At 35.8% G+C, this 18,830-nt stretch overlaps 1 protein-coding gene and 1 long non-coding RNA gene across 2 annotated transcripts; one reads left to right on the forward strand and one right to left on the reverse strand.

The window, feature by feature from the left end:
- Positions 1-14,118: 14,118 nt before the first annotated feature.
- On the forward strand, positions 14,119-17,316 carry avpr1ab (arginine vasopressin receptor 1Ab). The gene is made up of 2 exons (XM_052554125.1): positions 14,119-15,296; positions 16,308-17,316. The coding sequence occupies exons 1-2, from the start codon at positions 14,429-14,431 to the stop codon at positions 16,634-16,636; spliced, it is 1,197 nt and encodes a 398-aa protein (XP_052410085.1). The 5' UTR covers positions 14,119-14,428; the 3' UTR covers positions 16,637-17,316.
- LOC127956289 (uncharacterized) lies at positions 16,534-18,830 on the reverse strand. Its single transcript, XR_008153523.1, has 3 exons — positions 18,768-18,830; positions 17,357-17,440; positions 16,534-16,668 (listed from the first exon to the last, which is right to left on the reverse strand). It is a non-coding gene; the product is annotated as an uncharacterized LOC127956289 (long non-coding RNA).

Raw genomic sequence — 18,830 nt, forward strand, 5'->3', positions numbered from 1 at the left:
ATGGTTAGTCCCCTCGCGCTGCATAGACTTCCACAGCACACAACAAAAGAGTGGATGGGCTTTGATGCTCAAGCCTGTAAGAACACAAGAAATTAATTATGCACTTTGAAGCAAGCACCTGCTCAGTATCTTTCTGCTTTCCTCTCCGTTTCACAACACACACACAAAATGCATGTCATCTTAATACTGACAGAAGAATTTCAGGGCCACTACTTGGAAGCTTTTGAAAGCCCTCATTTAGGTTAGAGATAAGGAGCTGTTTGCATAGGAGTAAACTCCACACGCTGGATGTGTGAGGATAGGCCTGTCAGATAAATAAAAATGTCTATATGAGACACAAACACACAAATGAGACAAATGAAAATGAGACATTGAGAAAAGATATAACTGAAATCTAAAAATTTATAAAATAAGGGGAATAAAAATAAAATAAAACAAATAAGTGCTGAGACAAGGAATATGAAATAAAGGGATCAAATTCAAGAGAAATAAGTTAAAAGATAAAAAGTCAAGACAAATAAGGTAACGAGAAGTGACTGAAAAAAATAAATATGTAAAGGAATAATGTAAAATAAAATATGCTGAGACAATATGAAATAAAGTGATAAAGGATAACGAGAAATGTCTGAAATCAAAGAAATATATAAAAATGTTCTATAATATGAATAAAGCTAAATATATGTATAAAATAAAATAAAATATGATAAAGTGATAATACGCAGTAAAAGCAATAAAAGTTAGGTTACGAGTAGTGGCTGAAATCAAAGAAACATATAAAGGATAAAAAGTTTAAAGATAAATAGGGTAAAAAAAGAAGATAATGAAAGTCATAAGAAAATAAGGTGACAATAAAAGAGATTAAACGACAGAGTAAAGAGAATAGAAAAAATACACAAGAAAAGAAAAATCCAATCATGACCAAATGAGGCGACAATTGCAATTGAAAATAAATAAGGCAAAATATATAAAACAAATTAAAATTCATTAAAAGACTAGAAATGTGACAATGAGAAGAGATGAGATGAGAACAAAAAAATAACGAAAATAGTTGAGACAAGGTGTGCAGAAAATAAAAGTCAAGAAAAATGAGAGATGTCACTAAAGGCAGACAAACCTCCAGGGTGTAATGTCATATCCTTCTGCAGTCCTCAGCAGCAGCCCACATTCACTTGCTCTTCATTAGGACTATATGGAATGGAAATAAACACAATGTGCTTGTTAGAGATTGACATATGAGTCCATGGGGTCTAAAACAATTAACCAGGAATACTAATGGTTGCAAAAGCTTTTGTGACCTGAATTTATATCGGAACCCCTCTTTGTACTCTCCTGAAATCTGGAATACCGGGCCGGCACAGATATAGTTCTGCTTCTGAAACCAACCGGACACATCTGTCCTTAAAAACAACTTAACATGTATCCTTTTGAGACAGTGAGACACTCTCAGACATGAAAATATTCAGGTATGAGGAAACTGGAAGCAATTAGCTGTGTTTTTATGCATATTTCTAACAGTGGGATTAGATTTTTAAGAGACAGAGTGTTTTCTCAGTGGTAAATAGTCTGAGAAATATTTTATTAGTGCAGGAGGTTCATTTATCATAATGATCAAAGTGCTCTAGAGCTTCTTAGATCCTAGAAATCTGTCCTTGTCACTTTTATTACTCTGTTGCATGCAAACGTTTCAGTAACAAGGAAAATGGTTGTGGTGTGATGCAGCATCTGTAACAACATTCTTCCTGACATAAATACAACATTAATCAGAAATCACCTCATTCCTGGTTAGTAATCCAATATTTTGGGAACGCAAACAGTCTAAAACTTCCCTCTCATCTCTTTCTTATTGTTTTTCTCCGTACACTCATATTCCTAAAAAGGCACAATAGATGTGAGGTTTGTTTCATGGCGCAGACCATCCTGTGATGATCTGAGAGCTTTCCATCACTGGTGAGCTGCAGTCATAACATAAAATCATCTTTTCCTTCAGGGTTTCTGTGCAGGTCGAGAAACATCTGATTACATTGAGGACCATACTCCTCAAAATAACCATCAGAACCTGCCTATGCCTCCATGATGTAAGTGCATTCTTAATGCATAACTAAAAAATAAATAAATTAATTAGGTTATTAAAAATAAATAGATTAATTTGTTTACCGGATTTGCAAAATAGTAAACTTCACCAAAAAATGTCTGTCATTAAATTTAGTAGAGAATGTTTTTAAGAGGGTTGTTAAGCTCCAAAACAGACAAAAACAACACCATAAACATGCATAGAGAGTGTAAATTATTTGATAAAATAAAATAATTCCTGTTGTGTTTTACAGAGGTAGGATGATGAGGATTGTTAAACTCCAAAAAGGACAAAAACAACATCATAACATGCATAGAAGGGGTCTATATGATTTATTTTAAATGTTTAGAAATAAAATAAAATAAATTAAAATAAACAAATTCCTGTTGTGTTATCAAGAGGTGGGTTTAAAGGGATAGTTCACCCAAAAATGTAAATTAGCCCATAATTTACTCACCCTCCAGCCATCCTGTATATGACTTTCTTCTTTCAGACAAATCCAATTAGTTATATTTAAAAACATGGCTCTTTCAAGCTTTATAATGGCAGTGGGTGGGTGTTGTACACACTTGTGTGAAAATAGGACAGATATGTGCGATGAGCTACATGTTGTGATGTGAGCGAGATGTTTGGTGTTTGAGAGTCAGGTCACAGCACTGCAGATATAGGACGCAATAACGAGTGAGCAGCTCTGGGCTAATGCACACTAACAGAGCTCCATCAGCATAGCCAGATCCCCTAAGCGTCCCAGGGTTAAGTTAAGAGTCCCAGGGTCTTCTATATGATATCTGGCTCTTGTATTTTTCATGCATTAGATCATTGTGGATCATGTTATTTGGCTATATACAGAACATTTAATAAACTGACAAACAGACCCGGAGGAGAGTTTGTGTAAATGTAAATAATACTAAACTGTGTCATGGGATCAACTTCCATCATCTAAACCAGAGGCAGTGTGTTATAAACAAACCTCAACACATCTCCTGTTTCGCAGCGCTGCTGAATTTCATTATTTATGGAAATACACATGTGATGGTCAACCATAATTGCTCTCTACATATCTAAGCTAACTAAACATTTTGCGTGTGTGTGTGTGTGTGTGTAAAAGCATGAGGAAAACTTTAAACAGTTCTGTTTATTACTGAACTGCATGCATGAATGAAATTTTAAGTAAAAAAATAAAAAAATAAAACAAGTAAATAAATTATTGGCTATAGTTCTGGCTGGGTAGTTAATTTCTGAAGGTTTACCATGCATGTCAGATATTTAAGATGCATTCACTGCAAGTATTTTATAGCATAGTGAGAAAATAAAAAGAGCCTAAAAGAACTATAATAATGTTGTCTTTTATACAGTATTTATGTGTTATTTTGCACTTTATGCACTCACAAGGACCTATTTACTCTCTTCATGAACATCAAAATTCAATAGAAACAAACCCCTCAAAATTTCAAAGATTTTCACAGTAAAAACAGTAATATTGTGAAATATTATTACAATTTAAAATAAATGTTTTCTATTGAAATATTATTAAAATGTAATTCATTTCTGTGATGACAGCATCTTTAGTCTAGTCTTCAGCGTCAAATTATTCTAATATGCTGAACTTTCTTATGATTATAAATTTTATGTTTATTTGTTTTATTTTATTCTTAAACCATAATACATATATTTTCTTTTTTTATGAATATTACATTTAAAACATGATTATATATTTGAAATGAAAGTCTTTTGTAACCATTATAAATGTCTTTGATATGAACCTGTCTGAACTACTGTATACTTTTATCACAAATTCTGACATTCAAGCACAACTATGCACATGGTTTTAAGTCTGATAAGAAAAAAAATGAAATGATTCCCCTAAATCATATATGCAAATAAATCAAACTGACCTTTTGGCTTCATAATCAGAATTATGCTTTGGCCTTATGCTACACACAAATTAAAACCATAAATCCATAGACTTAGGTATGCATGCGGGTGCACTGTTTCTTGTAAGAGAGTCATTCATCATACATGTTAAACCACAGCAGCAAGTCTATGCTGCATTCCTCTGTTATTTTTTAATTATATGAATTCTCAGAAAAATATACACTGTCCTATTCCAGAAACAATTATGTGGAGGATCTTATCAGGATTGACACAATTAAACAACAAATAATGAATAACACCTCTTCAGTTTTGGCTACGAGCCCAGTGCACGTGCAAGGTCAGAAATCTTAATCGAGTTCTGACATTTTCCACTAATAAACACCCACAAGTCTAAAGACACTGGAGACCCTCAAAGATCTATGAACCGAAAGCTGTGGGCAAACACAGTCTGAGCTGCACATTTCACACTGATTTCATTTGCCGTTTTATACCAGTATGAATTATAACCACATGCTTTGACAACCAGAGGATGGCTTAGCAAAGAGATCAGGACGTTAGCGCCTCTGTTGTAACCCTCTACTGAGTGGATGATGAATGTGAGACCTCACAATCCCTGGGCAGCTGACTCTCATTCCCCAGAGCCCAAATCAAACCCAAATGGTGTACACATTGAAACATTTCTCATTCTCCCATCTGTCCATCTCTCGCTTTCATTCATCTCTCTCTCCTTCCGCTTCTGTTCCAATTCCTCCACAGCGTTTCCCACATCAACAGCTCTGCAATGCCGGAATGTGGGAGAGTACCACAGGATCCCTGACCCCAATCTTCCTCACATGAGGATTCATGAGTTGTGCTAACCTATCTGCTAACATCTCATGGGGCATGTTACGGCTTTTATTTACAATTATTATTTCCTTCTTGTCTGGCGTTAACTTTGTCAAGCTGTTTGTGTATCTTTCAGGGAGTTCCTGGTACATTGCTGAGAAAGTATACACTCCTAAACTTAAGGTTAGAAAAATATTGAAGAATCAAGATGCTTTGCTGTCTTTGGATAACAGTTGAATATGTCTGACTTGGCTCTAAATCGACTCGGAGTGGTATTGTATTCATCTTCTAGACATGAGTAGACGTTGAGTTATATTTGTCTGAAAGCAAAAAGAATTCAGAACACAACCAATCAGAATGCATCAGTCACGCTCCGTGCTGGATGAATATAAGCGCACGATGAAGAAGACACATTCCAAATCCACAGGAGAACAGGTAATCCAAGAGCGGTAACATCCAACACAAGCTTCAAGGGACAAATAATACCAGACGAAGTAATACAGAACAGACTTGAGCTTAAGTACAAACGCAAACGGCTCAAACTGCCAGTGTAACGTGCATGTGTGTTTGTATGATCTTCTCATCTGTTGATTCATTAGGCATTAATCAGCAGCTAAAACAGGAGATGCTGCCTTGAAAGGAAAGGACATTAAGAATTGAACATGACTCATCGCAGACTACATGCAAACACATGGCTAGTTGGCGGAAATTTAAAGCAGATTTTGTATTATTTAAGGAGTCCAGAAAGAATCAGACTTTGGTGTCAGTCTGTTCTAAGTTAATACAGAGATTCCGCTGTTGTCATGACAACACCACAGCCAGACTGTCCGAATAAACAACAAATAATTTCAACTGATGTGTATCTGTTCGTGTCTAACCTGGTATTATATAAATTATTCACCAGTAAAAGTATGTGCGGACACCCTGAGGAGGTTCTGCACAGACTTTCCTTTTTTTAAAAGTCAGTTCTCTTGTCGTTCTTATCATGTTTCAGGCTTAGGTGGATGTCAAAAGAACAGAAAAAGTGGTTTTAAACAGAAGCCAGTCAATATCATTGAGTGAATCGGTGGAATGAAAGCGAACATAAAACAGAGAAAATGTGTTGAATTTCAGCTTTTATCAAAGGAGGGGTTAAATCAGTGTTAATAGACTGTGATTAATCTCAGTGAAAGACTCTGAACAAAAGGTATTCATCAAGTTGCCACTGTATGGCCGATTATACAGTATACAATTACAAGAAATCCTTTCAGAATCAATTCACGATCCAAACCTCCAGTAATTTACACACTTATTCAGACGCATAGGTCACTGTGGCCACTGAAAAAACCTCATCAACGGGTTTGGAAACTTTTGACAGCAAAAGTGCCTTATATAATGATGGGTAAAAATGCTTCTGGCTTTAAGAGTTTTGTGTGAAAGCCTTGTATGAGCTAAGCTGATGATTGTAAATAATGACAGCACATTAAAAAAAAAAGACTATGCCTTGAGAAACATGGCTTGAGCATCTAAGAAAGAATCCTGTTATTTGTGCCTGCTAGCAGGCTTTTTGAGAACAGCAGTTCTGCCAAAATATGACCCCAGAAGCACCGTAGCCTCTCATTACATTCATTTCAACATTTGCACAACACATTTCCCCTAATATATATGACACATAAAAATAAAAATACCCTATTCCACAATACTTTCACGTTTAAAAGCAACAAAATACAGGTCTTTTTTTTACCCTGAAACACTAATAACATGAGTCAAATAAGTTGTAAAAATTTTCAAAATCTGAAATCTCATTCCAAAAATGCATATATTAAAACCTGGAGAGTCAAGAACGTTCTACTGAACATCTCCTTTTGTTTTTGTTTTTCACATAAGAGAGAAATTTATACAGGTTTGGAATGACATGAGGGGGAATAAATGATGGCTTAACATCCAGCAGCCAAAGAACAAACTGAATTTTTTATCTACTTCCAGCTCTAACAGTGTTTCTTGTGCATTTTTTTTAGTATCCCATCAAATCCCTCGTCTTAAGTTCAGAAAGTTTGAAACAAGTTTTTCACTTCATGTAAGTTCTTAAGAGTAAAAAAGTCTACTAAGAGTTTTCTCATCCCACTGGGTGCAGAAACAGGCTGATTAGACTCAAGAGTCCTCATTTCTTTTTATCACTTTTATTCAGCAAGGATGCATTCAGTTGATCAAAAGTGAGAGTAAAGATTTAGAATGTTGCAAAAGATTTCTTTTTAAAACATAATGTACTTTTGAAGTCGTTATTCATTAACTGGGCATGAGGGTGAATCAATAACGGTATATTTTTTATTTTTAGAGTGAACCGTCTGTTCTCTCTTCATCTGTGGTATGGATTCACAAACTTCTGTATTCCAGATTTCAGTATTTTCTTTATTTTAACGGAATACGTTGCTACGCTAGCACAAGACTGTGAGATGTCTTCAGAGGTTTAATTAGAGTAATTACTGGCTGTATAACAGAATAGCAAGAGTCCTTGGAGGGCAAGACAATGATGATTGCAACACCTCTGCTAGGTTCCTTAAGCAGGGCCTTCACAACAACTTTGCCCCTATTCAAAAATACCATTTGTTTCTTGTTGCACCCTGGAATTCTGTCCAAATCTGCCCATTTGTCATGTTGAGCCTATTCCTTGTTTGCAATTATTAAGTCCTTAATAATTCCCTATTTTCAGTCTCATTACTTGGTTTTTCTCCCATTTCTTTAAGTATAGATCTGAATATATTCACTGCATGAATTATCCAATATTCAGTTGGATTCGCTTCAAAAGCGCATGCATAAATTCACCGTAACACTGTGTATAATGTCAGGGCAAACCAGCAGCTCCACTGAGATCTACGGATCACACAGGTAGATGCTGAAAGGTACTGTAGAAATACAGATTTCTTACAACTAACAGACAAGCACATTCGAAGAGAATCCAGCCTTTAAAAAAAAAATCCAATTGCTTTTTTAGAATATGTCACCAAAGTGTATGAAAAAAAGACAGAAAAAAAGCCTTCCATCCATCTTAGACATCACACGTACCTCCTCAACACTCACACCGAGGGACGTTTTTGATTTCAGAGTAGTTCTAGCCTCAAACCTTCAATTTCGAACAAGATTGGTAATTTCAGAGAAAAAGCAATAGGGAGAGAGAAAGAGCGAGAACAAGGAAATTGACAACAAGATTACATACGCATGAACAAATTCACTCCTATTTCATTCCATTAAAACTGACTGGCACAAAGCATTCTGTCATAAAAAGGGGTAATAAATAAATAGTGTTGTTAAAGCTACAAATTTCTCTGATCAGATTAATTCATTCATTTGAACAGGCAGTAAACAGACTTAATCTGAAACACACACATCCTTCAGCTCAGCGATACGGAGAAAGGAAGGGAGGGGTTGTGAAAGAGTGTTAAGGGTTTGGGTTTAATAATTATACTGGTTTGTTGGCTTTCATTTATGAAATATGGACAATCCAATCCAATCCAAAATACTAAAGACTGTAGCAGGAGTGTTGAGAACTTCTGTACAAGAACACACACATATAGCAGAAAGTCACAACACACACACACACACACACACACACACAAATACATTTAAAGTTGTATTATTAACTAAACGGGTATAAAGTGCTAACACAGTCTTAAAGGAGTATTTCAAGGAAAAGCAAGTATTTTTCAACTAGTTAAAGAGATAGTTCACCTAAAATGATTTTTGCTATTATTTTTTTCATACTATGAAAGTCAGTGGGGACTATCAACTGTTTTTTTTTTTTTACCCACATTCTTCAAAATTACTTTTTTTTTTGTATTAAGAAGAAAGATTTTTGGTGAACTATGCATTTAATTGTTGTTGCACTATATTAAAAGTCTTCTTTTTTTTCAGACCAGAGACTGAAAAAAGGCCAAAAGGACTCTAAAACGTGAAACTTCAAACTTGACCTGTATTAACGGAAAACAGTTATACATTCCTAAAAAGTTTGTTATTCTAAAAAAAATTCATATAGCATGCTATCTATAGCCATTTTGTGAGAAATATACTTTTAAATCCATAAGGAAATCACAGCTTCTTAAACAAGCGAACAGAGTCTCACAAAGCACCTCTGCTGAAGAATTCTGCTAAATGTCTTTCTGTCACTCAGCCAAGCACTGCTGACAAGAAAACCTCAGAAACATTTGTGAATTCGTGGAAAACCAGAGAACAAGTTTGTGAGTGTGTCTATGTGTGCTATGAAAATGAGTGTCTCTTCATTGGCCTATCCCTCTTAGTTCCCTGGTCAATTACTCTAAAATATTCTGAATCACAGTGAACCCACAGATCCTCTCAGTCTCCGACACACTTGAAATGCCTCATGAAAGTGTGCTTTACAGACAAAAAACAAAACATAAAAAGGGTAGAATGGAAGGAACATGAATAAAAAAAGATGATGAAGGTGATCTCTGTTGAGACGCTGAATCTAAAACTTTTGTCTGAGTGGACAATTTCATTGGATGTGAACTGAAAAAGGCTAAAACAGGTAAATCTTCAGTCTTACGTTCAGCTAAGTCAAGTATTTTGCAATGTTTTTTGGATACAATGTAAAATCTTTTTATGATAGTCTGTGCAAAGCCTCGGTTATAAAAAACTGAGAAAATAAAACAGAAAAGCAAACTGACGGACTAAAAAATGTAATTCTTTCTTCGTATTATTGCTGCTAGACTGAGGCTTTAAGGATGAAAACAACATTGTTTTCTCTCTCAAGTGCTCAGTCATCTTTGGCAAGGTAGGAATTAGAGGTTTAAAGATGGATCTCATATTTGATCGATGACTTTAGGGTCTCTGACTATCACTGCATCCATCATAAGACTAAGATCTTGCAGGGCAGAATGACACAAAACAGACAGACCTGACAGAAAAACTCATGTATATATATATATATATATATATATATATATATATATATATACCACAACATGCGACTGGTAACTCACACAACTCACTGGGAATTAACATGCCATGAAACATTTGGAACAGGATGAGACCTGACCGAACAGAACCACGCATGATCAATCAAGTGAAGAATAACCAGAGACATCCTTCAGAAGTGGCTCTTCGGCCCCAGAATCTCGGTCTCGCTTTCTTTAATGAATGAATGACAGAGAGAGAGAAAGAGCAAGAGACAGAAAGGATAAGATAACAGAATCTGTAATGTACCTACAACATTTACACCCACAAATCTTTAGCTAGCAAACTACGACGTTCAGCAGAACACACAATTCACCGACTTGTGCAGGAACCATGTTTCTGTAAAGTAGCATTACTGAAGTTTGGAAGTCGTTTTATCAGTTTTATTGGCCATCAATCAATGAAATCAAAAAAAAGTTTGGTGTCCTGTTATCTGAAATTAAAACTAGAAATTTTTTTTCAATTTAAATTAGGCTGGAATAAAAAATTAAGTCTTAACATTAACTGATAAACATAAATGTAAATTAATAGAAGAATTCATTAGAAATGTTGCCTTGGCAGCTGACTGAATAAAATACGTATAGTTTGACATTTAAAAAACTAAAAAGCTTAAACTGAAATAGCTAAAAGCTACATTTTATTTAAAAAAAAATAAAAATAAAAATAAATATGGCTAAATATTTTTTTAAAGCACATAAAACTATAAAAAACTAAACTAAAATGTTAACGAAAACTGAAATACAAATAAAGGCTAATTCAAATTATTAATAAATAGTATAGAAAAAAAACAGGTTGGTTCCAATTTGCATGATTTGAGCAAAAATTACACAAATATGAGTTCAAATTAATTACATAGTTCATAAACAGCTGTTTAGATCAAATATACAAAATAACACGTACATTCAGCATACGTTTATATATTTACAAGTCTACTGTATTAAGAGCATGCATACACATGCTCACACTCACACACAAAGATTGCACAACTGACTGTTATTTTGAGGGGAAAAGATGAATGATTAATATTTTGTGATCATTAATCCTTGCAGGCTAAGGTACCCAAACAAATGCATCACAGATGACACTGTTAAAACACACAAACTACAGCATTAATCCCAAACTTCAGAAAAAGCTGTATTTCTCGCCTGAGGCTTTATGCATATAAATTGGACATTAAAACATAGTGAATCTGTGAAAGGGGACGGAAATTAAAATTCTCTTTTATTAACTTTCTTGCACAGATCTCTTTCCTCTCTTTCAAATACACGTCTTTATCTCTCTGACAATACAATAAACAGCAAATGGGCTTGTGTCAACTTCACAGCTGCTGTTCTGTGGGAAGACACAAGGTAGACCACTGTAACAAGGTTAAAAGATATGTGGGCTGAGAGATACAGACAGAGATGAGGGATGCATGATCTCTAGATCTGTTCTTGCCTCATGTTCTCTAATAAGGAGACAAATGCATTTTTATCTGTTTGTTCATGATGTTGTGCTGCCTACATCCTCTCTGTCCAACACTTCATCTGCTAATAATGAATCCCTAAACAGGTATAAACTTACATTTAAACTGAAAATCCTACACAGTGAAAACAGTTAAAATGACTAATGCAGTTTCTGTATGCAACTAAAGACCAGCTCTTTTCAGATATAATGACCTGCACAGTCCAAGCCCACAGAGACACCACCATACATTACAATAAAAATAGCTCAGCCTCTGAAAGCATGCACTAACTTCCCACATTCAATACGCAACTTAAAAACCTACTGCTTTATTAAAGTTGTAGGTTAGTGGAATTATTTTTGGGAAATGTAAAATCCACTGTGACTGGCTGGCTTTACACAACTTTAAAACTCACCAATATGTCAAGGTTATAGGTTACAGGAATTAAGTCTTTGGGAAAACACTTCCACTAAATTAAATATATTGCAATTAACTAGAGATTCATATTCATATATCCCAAAAAGTTTAAGTTAGCAATGAGCAGTATTTATTATTTTCTGGTGGACAGCAATGCTGATTACATATATGTATGTGTGTATGTGTGTGTGTGTGTGTGTGTGCGTGTATGTATGTATATATATATATATATATATATATATATATATATATATATATTTGGTCACTTAGGCCACAATTAAAACTGCATAAATTTTAGAACTGTATATAACAGAATATCAAAGCAAATGACATTAAATAAATTAAGTATTTTTTTACTTACTTGTTAAAACATTATTTTACATAGAGGTTGTATGGTTTTAAATTCAGACGTTTGTTAATGTGTGACTCAAATTTTCAAAAGTGTTCAAATACTTAATATAATTGTATTTGGATGCTGCTTATTATTTCTGTACATTTCACTATTCTTCTATTCTAGCCTGTACTCCGCAATCTTGATCGTTCTATTACAGCATGCTATATTTTGTAATTAATTCAATGGAGCGCAGACCTTTTTAAGTGTGACTCAAAATAATTTTGTATTTGAGCACTGTATATTAATTCTGTATTTTTCACTATTTTTACCTGATTCTCCTTTTTAAGCTTTTAACTTTCTATTGCAGCATGTTAGATTTTGGATCTGCAATTTAAAATTGTTCAAATGTGATCAAGTCTCGAAATACTATTTGGACACTGCATAATTATGTATAGCCTACTTCATAATTTCTTTCTTTCATCTTTATTCTAGCTTGTACTCCTCTGAACAGTCTTTGAACTTTCTAGAACAGCTTTTCATACCATTTCCACCTCAAGATGATGTGTTCTTTTATATTCCTCGTTTGTAGTACTCTTTGACTAAAAGCATCTGCCAAATGAAGTAATGTAAATGTGCCTCTTCTAAGGGTGAACCCTCAGTGTACACCGATTGCAGACCGCAGTCAATGGATGCGTCATTCAGCATTATTGATTACCTCGATCCATAAAGAAGGCTCATCACAGAGAGGGGGAAAAAGATAATCAGCATCTGAGACAGACGAGCATTTACTCCCACACGACTCCAATCCCTGTCCTAGCTGAAAATTGTCAACTAAGTGTCACACTTTGTATTACCGCCATGCTTCTTCAAGTTCTCAAGACACTTACCCCAGGCCATAAAACCTTTCAGTCCATCCACCTCTTTACATAAATGTTCCCAGTAAAAACCACTCTGGAATAATTTAGCATTGCTTTTGACTGTGTCCTATTTCTTCACCACAGCTCCACAGCAATGAACTGGAGAGAAAAAGGACAAGAAATATTTCAGAATGTTTTTCATATATAACAATGATTAAAAAAACATGAAATGGATTTCACAAATGTCTTCTTTTCAGCAAGTTTAGGCAGGACAAGTTGTACCTGTACCTGTTTTCTGTATATGCTAAATGCTATATATATATATATATATATATATATATCTTCAAAATTGTAAATAAAATAAAGTTTATTGGAGTACTTTATGAAGAAATTACTGATTATTATACTTGAAAATTTCATGTTTTTCAATTAAATTCAATATATTCTGTTTTTGTAAAACGTGCAGTTGACTAGCAATTTCTGAGTAAAAATTGTTTCAGAGTAAATCAACAGTATTTTTTATGTATCTGCTAATAGGTACATATACACTAAATAATGTACCACATATGTTTATAAATTTAATCAAATAGACCATGTCCTAATTAATTTTACAAATGTAGATTCTACATCAGTGACTCGCTTATCTCATTTGTGCTTTAAGCAAATGATCTCCATTAAGCAAAAGCCTAAGTAGTTATGTGAACCATGAGGCACCTGCTCATTATCTGCACTCAGACTTTCAGTGGAGATGTTGTGACTTCACTGACATCGTAATGAGGCTTACTTTCCATAAGTGTTTTGCAAGTAAGATTTAAGCTTTGTGTACAAACCTTTCTTTGCCTCTCTGTTTCTCAGTGACCACATCTGGCTCATTAAACCAAGCGCCTGCTTCATCACTGTGGAAAACCTTGCAACTGTAATAACTTGGATTACTATTACAAAATTTGATGACATTGACAAATTTTTTTTTTTTTTTTACAAAAAAGTACAATTAGGCATATATTGTAAGCATTTTACATCAAAATCAAATTGTATTTTATGGTTTGTTTACTCACCACACCTTGCTCTTTATTTACACATAGGTATACACATACATGCTCAGGCAATCGAAAATCAAGTATTGTTATATTTAATATCACATATTAAAAATGTGACTTGACTTGCATATTTGATTGAAGCATTTTTGTATGTTATAAATTAAACTGAACACGCTCCGTTGGTTCCACTGAGGGCGCGCCCAACAAATACTTGCTTTTACTTGTACGGTTGTTTTTTAGGATTCAAGAGGGTTTTTTTTTTTTTTTTTTTGGTTAGGGGCGTGCATTCGAAGAGAGAGGGAGGCTCTTGAGATTGCCAGCCTCTTCACTGTGCAGCGCTTGTCTGTCGATCGTCATGACATTTACGCGTCAGATCACCACAACTGAAGCACATATGCACCCCCAGAATGTGATCCACGTCTCGGAGACTTAAATGCATCTGTCCTCTTCAGTCTAAGAGTGCACACGCTTGAAGTCTCTGTAGGGAATTCCCATCTGCTGCCTTTTACGCACGAGAATCCGTGCGCAATGAAGCTCTGCCTGGCGCGCACCTCTCCGCGTACCTGAGAGCACGCGCAAGATTTTACGCATGAAAATCGCATCTCGTTTCCAAACCCAACCATGGGCAACGCGTCGAACCAAACCACGGCGAACAACGACACCGACCCGTTCGGCAGGAACGAAGAAGTGGCCAAAATGGAGATCACGGTTTTAAGCGTCACCTTCCTCGTTGCGGTGATGGGAAATCTGTGCGTGCTGCTGGCCATGCACAACACAAAGAAGAAGAGCTCACGGATGCACTTGTTCATCAAGCACCTGAGCCTCGCGGACCTGGTGGTGGCTTTCTTCCAGGTTCTTCCACAGCTCTGCTGGGAGATCACCTTCAGGTTTTACGGACCTGACTTTCTTTGCCGGATTGTCAAGCATCTCCAAGTCCTAGGCATGTTCGCGTCCACCTATATGATGGTGATGATGACACTGGACCGCTACATCGCCATATGCCACCCTCTGAAGACTCTCCAGCAGCCCACGAAGCGCGCCTACATCATGATCGGGTGCACTTGGCTCTGCAGCCTGTTGCTCAGCACCCCTCAATACTTTATCTTCTCTCTGAGTGAGATCCAGAACGGCTCGGATGTGTATGACTGCTGGGGTCACTTCGTCGAGCCGTGGGGCATCCGAGCCTACATCACCTGGATCACCGTGGGCATCTTCCTCCTCCCAGTCATCATCCTCATGATCTGCTACGGGTTTATATGCCACAGTATCTGGAAGAACTTCAAGTCCAAGACCAAGAGGGGCACTCTGCACAGCACTAAGGACAGGATGATTGGAAAGGGCTCTGTCAGCAGTGTCACCATCATCTCAAGAGCCAAACTAAGAACAGTGAAGATGACATTCGTGATTGTTTTGGCGTATATTGTGTGCTGGGCTCCGTTCTTCATCGTGCAAATGTGGTCCGTCTGGGATGAAAACTTCTCCTGGGATGGTAAGTTGACCAGGGTGGCAAGTGTAAATACATTTAAGCAAAGTATTAAGTAAAAAAAAATATTCAAAAACTTTCAGAGAGTTTGTTTTAAACGCAAATACTTTCTGGCGCGAACGCTGAAAGTTTGTCTTTTGTCGCGCTAGAGCGGTTAAAACGATAGGTAAACATCTTAAAGTATAAACAAAACACTGTTTTTGTTTTCGTTTATAATTATTTTAAAAATAGATTAATAAATTGTAATTGTATTTATGTGTTGTTGTTGTTTTTCGTTATATTTACCGTAAAACAAAACAGTCCAGCAACACGTGTTATGGTTACCTTCTCGCGCAAATGCTACTTCCTTTCGCGAATCTCATTTCGTAGTTACTTAAAACTTTTGGAAACCTAAATATATATAAAAAATAAATAAATAAATAAATGAATTATAAAACAATACAAGACAACCTAATCTTTCATCGGTTTTATTTCTAGCCTTAATTGGGCAATCTAGGCTGAATAATAACCCAATATATTCGCCCAATAACCCCTAATTCTGGCAATTCACAATAATAGCATCTCCAAACATAATTGCAGGCATGGTTTTAATCTCCTTGCTAATGAAAACGCTAATGTAATTTCTATAGTAATTAGAAACCACTTCTAAAAAGACCAAACAAGAAAGAACCAAAGATCAGACTGGATTCCATTTAATGTATTTTCCAGATCAGAACTTCAGTTTATCAGGAAGATATTATCTGTCTCTCAGAGGATTCTTTTCTGAATTCCATTAGCATTCCTTTGATATTACAGGATTCAAGAGGTTGTATTACAGTTTTTCATTACTATCAGTGTGTGTGTGTGTGTGTGTGTGTATATTTTTTTTTTCAAGATCGGAAGACAAACTTCCAAAAGGCAATATTTGTTTTATATAATGAAGCATTATGCAACAGCACAGTATATATATATATATATATCAGTTACCAACCCAAACTTTAACCCCAAAGCCTCGCACTCAATCCTTCTCTTTTTCAGATTCTGAAAATGCAGCGGTGACCCTCTCTGCCCTGCTGGCGAGTCTTAACAGCTGCTGTAACCCATGGATCTACATGCTCTTCAGCGGACACCTCCTCTATGACTTCTTAGCCTGTTTCCCCTGCTGGAACAAACCCCAAAACACGTTACACAAAGTGGACTCGGACAGCAGCATCCGGAGGAACACCCTCCTGTCCAAGCTGGCTACTGTCCGGACCAAAGATGGGTTCGACTCTTGGAAAGACCCATGCAACTCCCGAAAGTCCAGTCAATCTTTAGGGCTAGACTATTCCCGTAAATCCAGTCAGTGTTTGCAACTTGACTGTTAGCGCAAATCAAGCCAGAGCATTCCAGTGGAATCCTAGGAGCCAGATGGGGATAAATAAAGAAGCATGAAAATAAATGTATAAACAAAAAATGATTTCTAATGATACGGTTTTAAGAGATAAGTTGTGTAGTGAGAGTCTGCTCATTTTCTGCTTATGTAGGTTGCCTACTCAAAAAATCTGAAATATTCATGGTGAATGAGATTTTGATTGTCTCGTGATCTACAGTGAAATATATATATTTTTTTTTTAATTTTGTTCATTCTTATAAATGACGCATTTATTTTACAGATCATTATGTTGCATTGCACTTTCTATTTACCACTAAAGTCTGTGACTTCATTTTTGTGTTTTAGTATTGGTGAGAACTTCAGCTTCATTTCTTGAGCTGACATGCGTCTTATTTGTTTACACCGATAACATGAAGCTCTTTTTGACTAGCTGGGAGTAAAAGAGTCTATTGTGTCAGTGTTATGACTGACTAAACAAATGTTATTTTAGCACTGGTATATAACTTGTGCTTTGTCTTGTATTGGTCGTGCCAAACTTTAACTGAGCAAAATGACTGTTTATGCAAATATAAAAATGTACGTGTATGAAAACTGGCATTTTGTTGTTTCCAATAATTTTTTTATAAATATATAAAAATATCTCAACAAATAAAACACAGCAGTTAGAAACAATCTGTGTGTCCAGTTTGGGTAAAAATTTTAATGTACTCACCTGCAGGCCATCCAAGATGTAGAGTCTATTTCGGCATCGAAAGATTTGATCAAATGTAGCATTACTTGCTCACCAATGGATCCTCTGCAGTGAATGGGTGCCGCCAGAATGAGAGTCCGAACAGTTGATGAAAACATCACAATAATCCACAAGTAATCCACACAAATCCAGTCCATCATCAACTAACATCTTGTGAAGTAAAAATCTTATAATAAATAAATTAAGTTGTTTTTAGCTTTAAAATGTTGTCCTCTATCCATAATTTTGCTTTCTCCAGTTAAATGATTTATCATCCTTATATACACAGGCTCAATATATGTTTGACTGACAGGTCTCTTCCAGATTAAGACATATTATACTAGTAATAATGGCACTGAGATCAATGAATGATGGAATATAAACGTACATTTTTTTACCATTTCGGTGAGCTGTGGGAGTAATTTTCCACTGCTGACCAATGTCTGCAATCTTGGTTGCATAACGAGGGACCAGAACACAAGAGCAAATCTTCCACCCTTAAATGCACTGCATAACTCGCTATAAAATACTCAAACCAAGTGGTATTTGCAACCAAAAAATTTTCTCAGAACTAACTTCACATTTCTGAATTGTTCTTGTATTGATTTTTTCACCAACTGCTCTAAGGGCGATTTAGGGGATGTATAAATACAAGTCTTCTATAGTCCACACAGGTGATCCTTTACATCTGCTTCAATCTCAGTTCAGGTTACATTTAAACTCCATTCATCTCCCACAGCTTTCCCTTATCTGCTTGAAATGAAAACCCCAGTGGCTCCAATCTGCCAATCCCAGTCTTATCAAAAGGCAAGTTCTGGCTAAGCCAGGATTCAAACAAACCTCGTCACTTAATGCCGGTTTCATCCTCACACCCGAACACCACTGGCAAGCAATCAGCGTTTTATTATAGGATTCAAACCCAACTGACTGGTAATATCAGGCTCATCTTTTAAACTAAATGTTTTGGACGGGTAAAGCCTGTCTTGTCAATGAGTCAAACAGGAAAGGTTTTTTGTTTTTTAGGCAGCAAATCTAATAAAGGCAAGGGCCATATGGACTTTCAAAGACATTGAAAATATAACAGAAAGCCAGGAGAGAGGTTCCACTAAAACAAGTGGAGAGACGCACACAGAACAAACAAACTGAACTGAGGAAATCATTCCACAAAGAACCTTTAACATTCATGGAATGTTCTTTATAATGGAAAAGGGTTCTTTAAAATATTATTTTCAGAACTTTTGACTGAAAGATTATTTGAGGAACCAGAAATGATTTATGCAATGTAATGAAATCAACCTTGTGGATGTTCATCACATTTAATTATAGAGTGAAGGAGGACATTTCATGAAACATTTCATCAATAATATCTCTTCAAACAGTTCTCTGTTCTTACCAGGTCTGTCAGCCTGCTGGTGTAACTGGATCGCAGCAGATACATTGACCTCACATGCCCCTG

Source organism: Carassius gibelio, chromosome B4 (assembly GCF_023724105.1).
Source record: "Carassius gibelio isolate Cgi1373 ecotype wild population from Czech Republic chromosome B4, carGib1.2-hapl.c, whole genome shotgun sequence".
Classification (NCBI taxonomy): Eukaryota; Metazoa; Chordata; class Actinopteri; order Cypriniformes; family Cyprinidae; genus Carassius; species Carassius gibelio.